This window comes from Sorex araneus, chromosome 2 (assembly GCF_027595985.1).
Source record: "Sorex araneus isolate mSorAra2 chromosome 2, mSorAra2.pri, whole genome shotgun sequence".
NCBI classification, from domain to species: Eukaryota; Metazoa; Chordata; class Mammalia; order Eulipotyphla; family Soricidae; genus Sorex; species Sorex araneus.
This window is the reverse complement of record NC_073303.1, coordinates 196444863-196458408: the sequence shown is the minus strand read 5'-3', so window position 1 is coordinate 196458408 and position 13546 is coordinate 196444863. Positions and strand designations below refer to the sequence as shown.

The 13546-nt window shown below is 43.5% G+C and overlaps 1 protein-coding gene across 4 annotated transcripts in view; it reads left to right on the top strand.

Moving 5' to 3' along the window:
• Positions 1-13546, top strand: part of SYNJ1 (synaptojanin 1) — a 101253-nt gene that overhangs the window by 71636 nt on the left and 16071 nt on the right. For all 4 annotated transcript variants that reach the window (XM_055129748.1, XM_055129750.1, XM_055129749.1 and 1 more), the window contains exons 19-25: positions 1615-1771; positions 2915-3032; positions 3132-3347; positions 7598-7676; positions 9352-9514; positions 12020-12229; positions 13108-13251. In XM_055129748.1, the coding sequence (XP_054985723.1) occupies positions 1615-1771; positions 2915-3032; positions 3132-3347; positions 7598-7676; positions 9352-9514; positions 12020-12229; positions 13108-13251 (1087 nt within the window). The remainder of the gene's footprint in view (positions 1-1614; positions 1772-2914; positions 3033-3131; positions 3348-7597; positions 7677-9351; positions 9515-12019; positions 12230-13107; positions 13252-13546) is intronic.

The window sequence follows — 13546 nt, the reverse complement described above, 5'->3', positions numbered from 1 at the left end:
TCATTTCACTTGGATGATACTCTCCATGTCCATCCACTTATAAGCAAATTTCATGACTTCATCTTTCCTAACAGCTGTATAGTATTCCATTGTGTAAATGTACCATAGTTTATTCAACCAGCCATCTGTTCTTAGGCACTCAGGTTGTTTTCAGTTTCTAGCTATTGTGAACAGTGCTGCGATGAACATACAGGTGCAGATGTCATTTCTACTGTGCTTTTTTGCACCTCCTGAGATATATTCCCAGAAGTGATATTGCTGGGTCATATGGAAGCTCAATTTTTAATTTTTGGAGGAATGCCCATATTGTTTTCCAGAAAGGCTGGACCAGTCGGCATTCCCACCAACAGTGAAAGAGTTCCTTTATCACCGCATTCATGCCAGCACTGGTTGTTTTTGTTCTTTTTGATGTGTGCAAGTCTCTGTGGTATAAGATTATATCTCATTGTGAAACACACTTTATAAATAATTTTGCTTTTTGAAAAGCTTGAATTTTTTTATGCTTAAGAAATAAATATCTGTAGCTTAGCAGATATGGGGTTATCAGGAAGGATGGGAAGAAGGAAGGGTTGGAAAAGAAAGCTAGGAAGAGAAAAACTCAGTAGTTCCCAGAAGGAAAAATATATTCCTGTAAGATTCATTTTCAAGTTCAAGAATATACATTTTCCCCACAGTCATAGTAGACTTAGAATCTACAGGATTCCACTTCCTTGGTTTTAATATCTTATGATAAAGTGCATTTTTTAAAGAAATTTTTCTTGGGACTGGAGCAATGGTATACCGGTAGGACATTTGCCTTGCATGTGGCCAATATAAGTTCGATCTGCAGCATATGGCTCACTGAGCACTGCCAGGAGTAACCCCTGAGCATCACCCGGTGTGACCCAGAAAGACCCAAAAAAAATTTTTTTTTCTTTTCTCTGCCATTTCAAACTTATTTCTTAAAACTTATGACATGGGCCCTAGCATGGCCAGGTGTGGCAAAAAACAAAACAAAACTTAATGACAATATTTTGGAAAATTTAGTATAAAAGAGTTTTTCAAAGTAATACCTTTTGATAATGTGCCTTCATGATCACTAGACTTAATTTTTTTTTGTTGTTCTTGTTTGTTTTGGGTCACACCAGACAGTGCTCAGACTTACTTCTGCTCTGTGCTCACTCCTGGTAGGCTTGGAGGACCTATGTAGTACCAGGGATCAAACCTGGCAAGGCCGTTGCCTTCCCTGCTGTATTCACTCTGGCTCGCATCAGATGTCAGTTTTAATGCTTTGGGCACCACTTTGGCCTGAGTTCTTCATTTGAGTTAAGACACAAGGCTGGATGATCTCCAGAATTCTGTTCAATACTGAATGTTGTAAATAACTCAAAAGTCTGGTGGAAATTCCTTCTTCATGTTGGTGTACTTTGTTTAATTGAAGATCAAACAGATGGAATACAAAAATACCATGTCTTGGGTTATTTTTCATGGCTTTGTTTCATTCATTTAATAATGTTATCAGATGCACGGTTTCCTTTGTTTCCAGTTCATGATAGGCCTTAAAGGAGTGACTCCCTTATGATCTTAGGAAATCTCTTACATTTTGAATAACTTACTTTCATGTGTTTGTTTTAGATTTTTAGAGGATTCTTGGAGGGAAAAGTAACCTTTGCTCCAACATACAAATATGATTTATTTTCGGACGACTATGATACCAGTGAGAAATGCCGCACCCCTGCCTGGACAGACCGTGTCCTCTGGAGAAGGAGGAAATGGCCTTTTGATAGATCAGGTTGGGGAACACACTTGTTCCTTTCTTCTTCGTCTCCTTCTTCTTTTTTGTTTTGTTTTTTTGTTTGTTTCGTTTTGTTTATTGGGCCACACCTGGTGGTGCTCAGGGCTTACTCTTGGCTTTGTGCTGAGGGCTTACTCTTGGCAAGTTCAGGGAACCATATGGGATGCTGAGGATCGATCCAATTCAGTTGCATACAAGGCAAGCTCCTTACCTATTGTAGTTTCTCTCTAACCTTGGATTTGTTCCTTTCAATGAGCCCAAGGCAAAGTCTTTGAGGCAGAAGGAATGGTACTGATTGCTAAGAAGAGGGCTACTCTGCCCATCGTTTTACAGTTTATCTAGAATAAACAAATAAATACAATTTAAATATAAACTAGATTTTGAAAAATATTCTCAAACCTGCTTATAATTTAATTCTTCATCTATTTTCATTCAGTGACATGTCAAAGAGGAGCATGGAAATATGGTTATGAGGTTGTCAATTGAAATTAGAACTCCTGTTAAGCTTTCTTTGTTTTGTATTTTTTGTTTTGTTTTTGTTTTGTTTGGGGGCCACACCTGGTGATGCTTGGGTTACTTCTAGCTCTTTGCTCAGGGGTCACTCCTGGCAGTGCTTGAGGGACCATATGGGGTGCCAGGAATCCTAGGTCAGCCACGTGCTAGGCAAGCGCCCCACCCACTGTACTATCTCTCCGGCCCCCCTATTAAGGTTTTAAACTTGAGCAAAATGTTTTTTATCTCCCTTTCCTTGTTTTAAATGGTATTGGGGGACTGGAGATATACTATAGAAGGAAAGACACTTTGTCCATGACCCTGCTTCATATCTCTGGTGCCACATTAGCACCACATTACATGGTTTGTTAAAAACATTTTGGTCAAGGCCTAAAGTAATTTCAGAAGTGGAGCTTCATCTTAAATTTTACCAAGTATCAAATGGTACCATTTGGTAGCAGATGATACCAAGTATCAAATTACCCCACAGAAAAACCACAAAACAACAGCAGAAAGCTTAGAGGAGTTTATAATTCTCACTTCTTGTGTATTTTGACAGCCACAGTTACTGAGTTGGGTCACTTTGGCCTTTGCCATGTTACATCAGCCATGCTCACGCAGCTCCTTTTGTGTATTGTTCTCATGCAGCTGAAGACTTAGATCTTCTCAATGCGAGCTTTCAGGATGGAAGCAAAATCCTTTACACGTGGACTCCTGGCACGCTTCTGCACTATGGGCGCGCAGAGCTGAAGACTTCAGACCACAGGTCCGAGCAGCCCCAGTGTTTTTGATCGTGCTTGAAAATGATTGCAGGCACACCCTTCCTTAGACCCTCCTCACGGGCTGTCTTCCTCTCTGCCTGCAGGCCTGTCATTGCCCTGATCGATATCGATATCTTTGAAGTTGAAGCGGAAGAGAGGCAGAACATTTATAAGGAGGTCATTGCCGTGCAGGGGCCACCCGACGGGACCGTGTTGGTCTCAATCAAAACTTCCTCCCCAGAAAGTAACTTTTTTGATGATGCTCTGATTGATGAGCTTCTGCAGCAGTTTACAAATTATGGCGAAGTCATACTCATAAGGTGAGTGAAAACATTTGTCGTCCAAAAGCAGTTGACAATTCTAATATGTCATGTATTAGAAATTCCACAGTTAGTCCTTGATTAGGATAGGAATATTTGTATTTCCAAACTACAATAAGATCAGCTAAAGGGATTGTGTAAGAGCCTGGTTCGAATCCTGGCACCACATATGGTCCCAAGGGCCTCCAGGAGTGATCCCCGAGCACAGAGCCACGAGTACGCCCTGAGCACCACCCAGTGTAGACAAGCAACCAGCCCCACCAACATCACCAAAAAAGACCAAAAAAACATAAAATATTGAAAAGAGCTCAGGTTTGGAGAGTGCTTTTTCTACTCGGAAGTATAATAAGTCGTCAGGCAGTCAAACTTTACAAGATCCACTGATGGTAAAATATTCACATATTCAGATATGGCACCTCAGGATTTCCTCTCTAGTATGATTTATAGCAAAACACTAAGTCAACATGAAGGTATTACTGCTTTTCTTTGGGGAGGGGCCACATCTGGCATTTCTCAGGGCTTTCTCCTGGCTCTGCGCTCAGGGATCACTCCCAGTAGGGTTCAAGGGACTATATGGGGTGCCAGTGGCCAGTGCCAGGGATCAAGCCCTGGTCGGCCATGGCTATGTGCTAAGCAAACACCTAACCTGCTATACTGTCACTCCAGCCCCAATGATCGCTTTTTTTTTTCTGCTTTTTGGGTCACACCCGATGATGCACAGGGGTCACTCCTGGCTCTGCACTCAGGAATTACCCCTGGCGGTACTCAGGGGACCATATGGCATGCTGGGAAACGAACCTGGGTCAGCCGTGTGCAAGGCAAACGCCCTACCCGCTGTGCTATCGCTCCAGCCCCAGTGATCACTATTTTTAACTTACTTTATTTCTGGTTTTTGGATCATACTCGGTAGTGCTCAAGGATTCAAGAATCATCCTTGGTGATGTTCAGGAAGACTCTATGTAGTGCCAGGGATCAAACTTGTGTCAATAGCTTGCAAGGCAAGCACCTTAACTCCTGTACTCTCTCTTTGGTCCCTATTTTATTATTTTAAGCAAAGATAGGGGTAAAGTAGGATGATTCCCACCCCCCTCAATTTAAGAAATTGGATGTCATAAGTAATTTGGAGAATGTTTAATTGGGGGAACTAGAAAAATAATATCGCAAGTTAGGATGCTTGCTTTGCTCACAGCTAATCCAGATTCAGTCTCTAGAACCCTGTGTGGTTCCCTGAGTCTAGGTTTTTGTTGCTGTTTTACCCAGATGCCTCTTTGCTTGTTTAAAAAGCACAGTAGTTATAGAGATTAACATGTGTCTATCTGAATTACATAAAGATGAGGTACTATTAAATTATATTCTGTGCTGTTACATCAGTACATTTTATAGATATTTGGTGGACAAATCTCTGTTCTTGTTGAAGAGTAACAGAAGAGACATTGAAGCTTTGATCCCTATCTTGGGAAGAGCTGTGTGTGTGTGTGTGTGTGTGTGTGTGTGTGTGTTGGACAGAATAATCTACAGAATGAAGTTGGTGGGTTCCACAGTGAGAAGCACGCCCACAAAAACTGGTGTCTCTCTGAGAAGTGAACAAAGAAACAAATTGTGTTTAGGCCTCCCTCAGCCTTTTCATAAAGATCTCCCCCAGCACTGTAAAATATGACAAAGAACATAAGGCTCTAAGAAGTACATAATGAGATCTCCAAGCTTACAGATGAGTCAGCTTTGCCAGGCACAGAAATGCCGAACCACTAGAGCGAGCATCTTGGAGGCATGTGAGAGGGCAGCAGAGTCACAGAGAAGTGTCCTTATATGTAGCGGTAAAAAAGTGCTCTGTGTATATCAAGGTCAAAAGACGTGTATGGCTCTATAACTCAGTCTGGGGAACACTGCCTGCAAAGTGCTTACCATCATTGGGAAAAGTCCTGGTGGTAGCAAAAGGAGGCACATCGTCACACGGTCAGTTTAGGAGAGAAAATTAAATCAAATGGAAGACAGACAATAAAAGTAAGAAGAGAACCACTGTGACCATTAAGGCAAAACCTTTTATGGTCCTTGGTCTAGAATAAGAGCCATAGGAGTGACTTAAACTGTGGGCCCAAATGATATTACAGTGGTAGGGTGCTTGCCTTGCATCCCATACGTTCCACTGTGTATTGCCAGGAGCATTTTAGTGCCAGGAGTAACTCCTGAGCATCTCTGGGTGTGGCCCAAAAACAAACAAACAAACAAAAAAGTGACTAAAACCTGTAAACACTATTAATAGTATAGACTCTGTCGTCCATTGTTCATTGATTTGCTCGAGTGGCCACCAGTAATATCTCCATTGTGAGATTTATTGTTACTGTTTTTGGCATATAGAATACGCCACAGGTAGCTTGCCAGGCTCTGCCTTGTGGGCGGGATACTCTCGGTAGCTTGCTGGGCTCTCCAAGAGGGACAGAGGAATCGAACCCAGGTTGGCTACATGCAAGGCAATGTCCTACCTGCTGTGCTATTGTTGTCTTGGAGATATAGATGGGAAAAAGTTACATGTATAAGTTACCTAATAATTAGGAGAGGGGTGGAATCTAAAAGCATTTACCCTAGTGTGTGAAAGCAGTAGAAAATACACCTTTTAAAAGAATGTCCAGGGCTGTTAGAACCAGAATCTCTTATCACTTATTCACATTGGAAGTGTGCAAGGGACACATTGCTAGTTAAGGCCAGGACCAAGTGATGATCCCTGCGGAGACCACAGATAGATTGGCAGTCTTTTTTTTTTTTTTGCTTTTTTTTTTTTTTTTTGCTTTTTGCTTTTTTTGACGGTCACACCTGGCAAATGCTCAGGGGTTAATCCTGGCTTTGCACTCAGGGATTACTCCTGGTGGTGCTCAGGGGACCCTATGGGATGCTGGGAATTGAACCCGGGTCTGCCATGTGCAAGGCAAATGCCCTCCCCGTTGTGCTATTGCTCCAGGCCCTAGATTGGCACTCTTGACAAAGAAAGCTGCATGGACACTGGAGCTGCATCAGTCAGCCTTCTTGCAGTGATTTAGCTTTTGGGGGAGGGAGAGTCTTCACCCATCACCAACAATTTGAAAAAGGTGCCCTTGTGGTGTTAGGTAAGAAGGACTCTTTGTCTTGCAAATGATAGTATCCTGCAATTAAGTAACCTGACTGATATAACACCAGGATTTTCTTTCCTTGTTCACGTTTGAATGATCTTAGAATTATTTTAGAACCTTTAATTGAACTAAGATAAAGTCCTTGTACATACTTTGGTCTTCAGCTTTTCTTTGTCATATTCCCAAACCATACTTCTGAATCCTAGACTGAGTGTGTCTATGTGTACTTAGGTGTACATATTCTTCTCTCTCACCCTGCAGATATCTGCAAGGATTTCCAAACTTTATTTTTACAGTTGGGAATAGTTCAGAACATCAAATTGTTTCTGAAATAACACTAATAACATTATTGTTTCCTTTCATTCTTTTTTGCATGGGAAGGTAATTACATATCAGTGACCATATGCTTTGGAACTTGTTTTAATTTTCTTTTCGTTTTTCCCTCTTGGGGAGTTTTTTTGCTTCAAAATTACAAATTTAGAGTCATAGCCAAAGACCAGTAAATTCCTAAGAGAGTGGATGGCATCAGTGAGTAAGGAACCAAATGACATACCCTACGCTGGAGTTTTATTTATTGCTTCAGAATTACACATTTAGATTCAGAGCATAGACCATTAAAGTCCTCAGAGAGTGGATGGCATCAGTGAGCAAAGGGACCAAAGGACATAACCTAAGGGCACTTTGGACTCATACATACATGTATGTGTTGTGAATTTGCATGCTTGTGTGCATGTATATACGTAACATGTGTATGCATGTGTGTGCATGTACATACATACACATATATGAGTCTTGTCTACTTTTTGAGTCAATGGAAATTTCTTTTTAGGGGTTATTCAGATAGTGAAAGTGATGCGTGTAGGGTCACATTGAACAACCCACTTAACCACTGGCTCTTTCCTTCCTTGTCACTGAAGTGACAGACTGGGTTAGCAGGCGGCATTAGTGGAGGGGTCCACAATTGTATTGGAAAGAAATTTGAATCTGAATTCCTGGGGGGAGAGGGTTCCCTCTGCAGGTGACTGCCCCACACTGCTCTCCTGTTAAGATTTCCAGTCCTTGTTAATCAGTAGTTACTGGCTTAGTCATTGTCTAGTTAGGGGTAGGTATTCATTCTGTATTTTCATTGTTTTCTCTTTTTTCTTGAAGATTTGTAGAAAATAAAATGTGGGTTACATTTTTGGAGGGCAGCTCTGCCTTGAGTGTTCTCAGCCTGAATGGAACACAGGTAAGGAGACATTCTTTCATTGTAAGCTTTTCTAAAACTGGGTTTATTTTTTATAGACATGCAGAAAGATTACAGAATTGTATTTCCAGTTCAGGAAAATACAAGGCCCTATGAGGGGCTTGAGATAAAGTCCAGTGGGTAAGGTATTTGCCTTGTACATGGCTGACCAGGGGCCAATCCCTGATACCCATGTGGTCCCCTGAGCACCCCCAGGAGTAAGTCCTGAGTACAGAGCCAAGATTAACCACTGAACTCACCAGGCAAGACCCCCCCATCCTCAAAAAACAAACCCTAAAATAAGAGACTTTATGATTTGCTTTAATAATTAGATTAGTTTTCTGATTGGTTTAGGATTATTTTGTACCCTAAAATATTTATATTCTAAAAATATTAACCACTAATACAGACTAAGAAAAAAAAACACATGTTTGCCACCTAATTTTGTGAAGGGAGGAGGCCGATTTGGGCCACAGCCAGAGATGCTTAGGATCTCTTCCTGGCTCTGTGCTCGGGAGTGGTCCTGGTGGTGTTTTGGGGAGGCAGCACACAGTGCCAGGAATCAAGCCAGAAGAGCTACGTGCAAGGCAAGTTCTTTACCCCTACACTACTTCCTCCTCCTACTTCCCACACGACATAATTTGATTTTTATTATTTTATCATAAAAAACTTAAAGTATTTTATTTGGGATAATTTTTTTTTTTAATTTCTGGGCCACACCCAGCATTGCTCAGTTCTACTCTTGGCTGTGCACCCAGAGATCACTTCTGGCAGTGCTTGGGGGACCATATGGGGTGTTGGGGATCAAACCCTGGTGGGGCACATGAAAGGCAAAGAAGGATCCTACCCTTTGTACTATCTATCACTTCAGCCCTTATAATTTGTTAAAATTTTAATTTCTTTTTTGTTTTGGGGCCCAAATTCAGCAATACTTTGGCGCTTTTGCTGGTTGGTATTAATGAGTCATGCTCAGTGGTGCTCAGGAAGCCATACAGTGCTAGGGATTGAATTTCAGTCCTTTAGAAAGCTCCAGCTCTCTCCTGGGCCCTTGGGAGAGATATTTTCACTTACCTATGTAGTAAAGATTCATTTGTATTAAAGATTTAAGGCAGTCTTAAAATCTTAGGATACTCATTCTTTGGATAGTTGGAGTGTTGAAGCTATTTGTGCAGTATAGCAACTTTCCAGACTAATATGCCAATCAGAGAAGCCCGAAGAAAAAGTATTTTTCTTCTGCTTGGGTGTGTCTGGGGATGTATATGTGTGTATGAGTGTCTTTATGTGTGTAGGGTGTCGTTCGTGTGAAGCATGCACTCTGTAGTGGCACTCTATCTCTTGCCCAGAGTTATAAGAATGTAAGAATATTAGCATTGGAGATTGTTATCTAATATATGATTCCAAGTCAAAAGAAGTATAAAATTATGCAGCAAAATCTACATCTGTCCAGAATGAGATACTGGCCGCTGCAAAGGGAACCTGCATCTAGATGCATCCTAGGAAAGAAGACTAGATTTTGCACACAGGCTCCTGGAGGGAGGGAGGAAGGGAGGTCGAATTTAGTCAGGCTTCTTTACCCCAAACCCCAGTATACAACACAACCTAACTCAAGCAGTCGCTTTATTCAGTGGTTAATTTTCATGCCCATGAACTCTTATCTTGTGTCTTCCTTCCCAACTAGTTATTGGGTCGAACGATAACCATTACTTTGAAAAGTCCAGACTGGATTAGAAATTTGGAAGAAGAAATGAGTTTAGAGAAAATCAGCGTTCCTTTGCCATCGTCTACCAGTTCTACCCTGCTCGGTGAAGATGCGGAGCTCGCAGCCGATTTCGATATGGAAGGTATGTCTGTTGAATACCTTCACTTCTGCTCCTACTGCTGAAGTCTTAGGCTCCCTGCTTACTGTGCTCACGTAGCAGTTAGGAGAAGATTAGGAATGAGATTGTTTTGCTGAATTGGCTCATCCCAAGACTTAAATGCGCTTGCCATCCTGCCATTTGAAGGTTGAATCTTACCTGAAAAGGTGTGATCACAGATGGGTCTTTTTGGTGATTTGCATTCATGGTAGTGAAGGCAGAAAAGTAGAATTCAAGATAGTTCCTACGAAAGAGTCGCTCTTTCAAAGTAATTGGGAGAAAATCCTCAAAGTGGTTAGGAACACTTGCATTTGAAACAGAGCCCATCCAAAGAAATGTCACCACATCAAGTTCAGAATTGGAGGGCCAGAGAGACTATACAGGGCATAAGGGGCTTGCCTTGCATGCTGCTGGCCCTGATTTATCCTCGATATCATATATGGGTGCCCAGCACCACCAGACCAGGCTTGACCTCTGAGTACTGCTGGGGTTATCCCCCCCTAAAAAAGGTAATTTGAGACAGGTTATCTACTTTTTTTTTTTTTGAGACAGGTTATCTAGATAGAAGGAAATATTATAGAAATATCGAAGAGTCTAGGGACTCAACCAGCTTTAAAACCAGGAGAGGTGACACGTGAGTGGTGTGCTGTCAGCGACAGGAGTCTTGAGGGCTGCAGCATGTCCCTTGTGGTCTGGAGCCAGGAAAGGAGGCTGATGGTGACCCCAGAGGCATTTCTGTGTTGGGGTAAAGGGAGATGGTACAAGTGTGGAAAGTTCGTGCACAGACAACTCTTTAAAGGGGCAAGAAGAGGGAGAGGAGAGAACAGTGGCCCCAGAAGAGGGGGCTTGCAGGGAGTGTGGTTATGAAAAGAGACAGACTCGAGCAGACTTGACACTGACAGAAAGGCCTAGAAACACTGGGCAAAGGCAGGACCAGATGGATACTGGAGCAGTCTTTGAGGAAGTGTGGGCCCCATTTGTTCATGGTTAGGTGCTTGAGTGTGTGTTTGTGTGAGTGTGTGTGTATGTGTGTGTGGTGCCACATGTGTGTGTGTGTGTGTGTGTGTGTGTGTGTGTGTGTGTGTGTGGTGCCACAGAGATTGTCCTCCAGCTCAGGTGCAGATTCTTACTATCTTAAGATTTCTTTTTTCTTCTGTGAAGTTTAAGATTTAAGGGCCCAAGAGATAGTACAGCTTGTGGGGTGCCTGCCTTGCAAGTGGCTGACATACGTTTGATCCCCAGCACCACTTAGGGTCCCCCAAGCACCACCAGGGATGACCCTTGACACAGAGCCAGGAGTAAGCTCTACCACAGCCAGGTTTGCTTCAATACCCCCACCCTGTCAAAAAAAAAAAAGGTGATGTATAGGAGTGAGTTAAAGTCTGGAGAGTTGAGGAAGGTTGAGGTAGTTGAGGTAGAAAGGAGTAAGGGAGAGCAGCACCCAGGCCCCCCCTAGGCTCTGGTGAGATAAGACCACAATCTCACTCACGTGACTGCAGTCGTCACTGAACACTGGCTTCATCTGGCCCTGACCGCAGCCTCCCTAGTGCCACTACTCAAAGATGACATAGATGGATGAACAGTGTCAGAGGGGACCAGCCCCAGTGACAGCTGTGGGTCCCCAAGTTAGATCTGGGGACGCCTAATCTGGTTGGGCTGAGAATTGACGGACCCAGGGCTCGGATCCAGATGCGGGAAGAAAGAGTAACTGAGGGGAAGAAGGGCGAGGCCAGGCACGCCAGGGAGGAGTCTGGTTTCATCTTTTCAGGAGTGCAGTTCTGAGGGACAATGTTTTTCAGGTGAAGAACAGTGAGAGAGTAAAGGTCAGTAATGGAAATACAAGGCACTGTCCCGCCCATACCATGGCCTTAACACCCGTGGACTTGGGTGTCCCCTCACTTAGCATCGTGTCCTAGAGTAATGGGGGAATGAGTTCAAGTGTGAGGGAGTTCAAGAGGGAGCAGGGAGGTGTTACCTCAGTTCTGGATAACATGGCCTCAGAGGAAATAGACCTTTTTGTTCAGCATAGGAAGATTGGAATGAGCTGACCAGGGTCTCACTCTCTGAGGCTGAGATTAGAGTAGATCAGATGACCTTGAGGGTCAGTGTTGAATTAAAGTGGAGGTGGTGTATATTGGGGTGGGGGAGGGTATGTGACAGACGGCACCTGAGCTGAGGGCAGGGGAGGGCTGGAGGGAGCTGCATGGTGGGCTGTTGAAGGCCATTATTAAATCAATACAGCTCCAAGTGTTTGTCACAGTGGGCCTCTTGCTCTGAGGCGAATCCATTAATAGAGTTTTTCTAAGTGCATTGGCACTACTTCTAGTTTTACATATACAAATGCTTTTATATGCTTGCTTCATTGGTGCCTGTTTGTGATATCGTAGTGCTCATATGTTCATGTGGTTTATTTACCCCTTCTACCCTGCTGGGGTAAAGGAAACTTCGAGACTTCAAATGGTGATGTCTTTGATAACCTTGTTCCCATAGGCGACGTCGATGACTATAGTGCCGAAGTGGAGGAAATTCTTCCTCAGCATCTCCAGCCCTCCTCCAGCTCTGGCCTTGGTACCTCGCCGAGCTCTTCACCCCGGACCAGCCCCTGCCAGTCCCCCACAATAGCCGAGGGCCCTGTACCGTCCTTTCCCACAAGGCCTAGTCGAGCACCAGCAAGAACTCCCGGGCACCCGTCTTCACAGAGTGTGTAGCTCATTCAAAGTTGTGTCATTTCCTCTGGCTCCTATGTCTGCTTTTCAGTAGTCAGATCTCATGCCTTTGGAGAGCTATTTTGTTGAAATCTTGTGACCTATGGGAAAGTGTTGAAATCTTGTGACTTAATTGTCTGTGTCTACTAAAAGGGAAGTTTATAGATGGTTAAGCCTTAAACGGGAAGGAAATTCACCCTCACAGAGGAAAAGTGTTTATCCTTTCTGCCTGGGGTCAGTTGGCTCTTGTCTTAAAATGGATGATTCTCTGTCATGATTGGAAGAACCCATACCTGTCTGGCCTTAACCATCTATCTGCATGTTATTTACATTACAGTGGATAAGGGGGAAAAAAGCAACAAAGCAAATTTGGGGATTAAAATATGTCATCATTTCCCCTCCACAGTTGAAAGATTTTTCTCTGAAAATGGTTGACTGCAGAATCATTAAATTATTGTTCTCTACTAACCAGTATCTTCAGAAAATACCTAGGAAATACCTTCTATCTCCGCAGCCTCTACTGTTCTCCCATTATGCCCCCCAGGGACTGGCTGTATTAATTCAAGAGAAACTCCTTTGCTGCCTCATTTCTCTGCCGGCCACAACACAAATGATTACACTGGTAGAATGCTGGGTGCCATCTCGATAGCGCCACTTGGTAAATCCGGGACCAAGGCAAGCCCAGAACTTACTGCCTGCTGCTTCCCATGTACCCAGGGGTAATTTAACTGTATATTTGCACATGTCAGTAGCTCAGAGTGCAAGTTTAGAAATTGAGCATAGGGAGAGAGTGTCTCGCTCTCCAGGCAGTGCTAGACCTTTGTACCCACACGCGCCGGAATCAGCTCTTTTCACTGACTCTCCTGTTTCCAGGTTCGCCTGTAGACAGTGTGCCAGGAGCACAGCTCCAGCAGAAGGATGCTGCCCAGGCTCTGGAGCCCAAGCGTCCCCCTCCTCCCCGCCCGGTTGCTCCTCCAGCCCGGCCTGCTCCCCCGCAGAGACCACCTCCGCCTTCAGGTAACTAACAGCCCGTTTCTAAGTCCATTTCCACTATCATCCTCCACGCTTTTGAGAACAGTTCCGCATGGGTTCAGACTGCAGCTTCTAGATTGAACAGGTCTCCCCTCTCTGTGGCTACTTCTTCAGCCGTTCTCTAAAGAACATTGGAAGGCGGAACAGAATTGGTGAAACGAGTATGTCCCAACTAGATTTCTGTAACCTGTTCTCCTTGCTGCCATCTTAAAGCATGAAAATTGTGTTTGTTTGGGTTTGCTACTTTGATGTCATTGTTCTAATTTCTGTAATGTGTAAT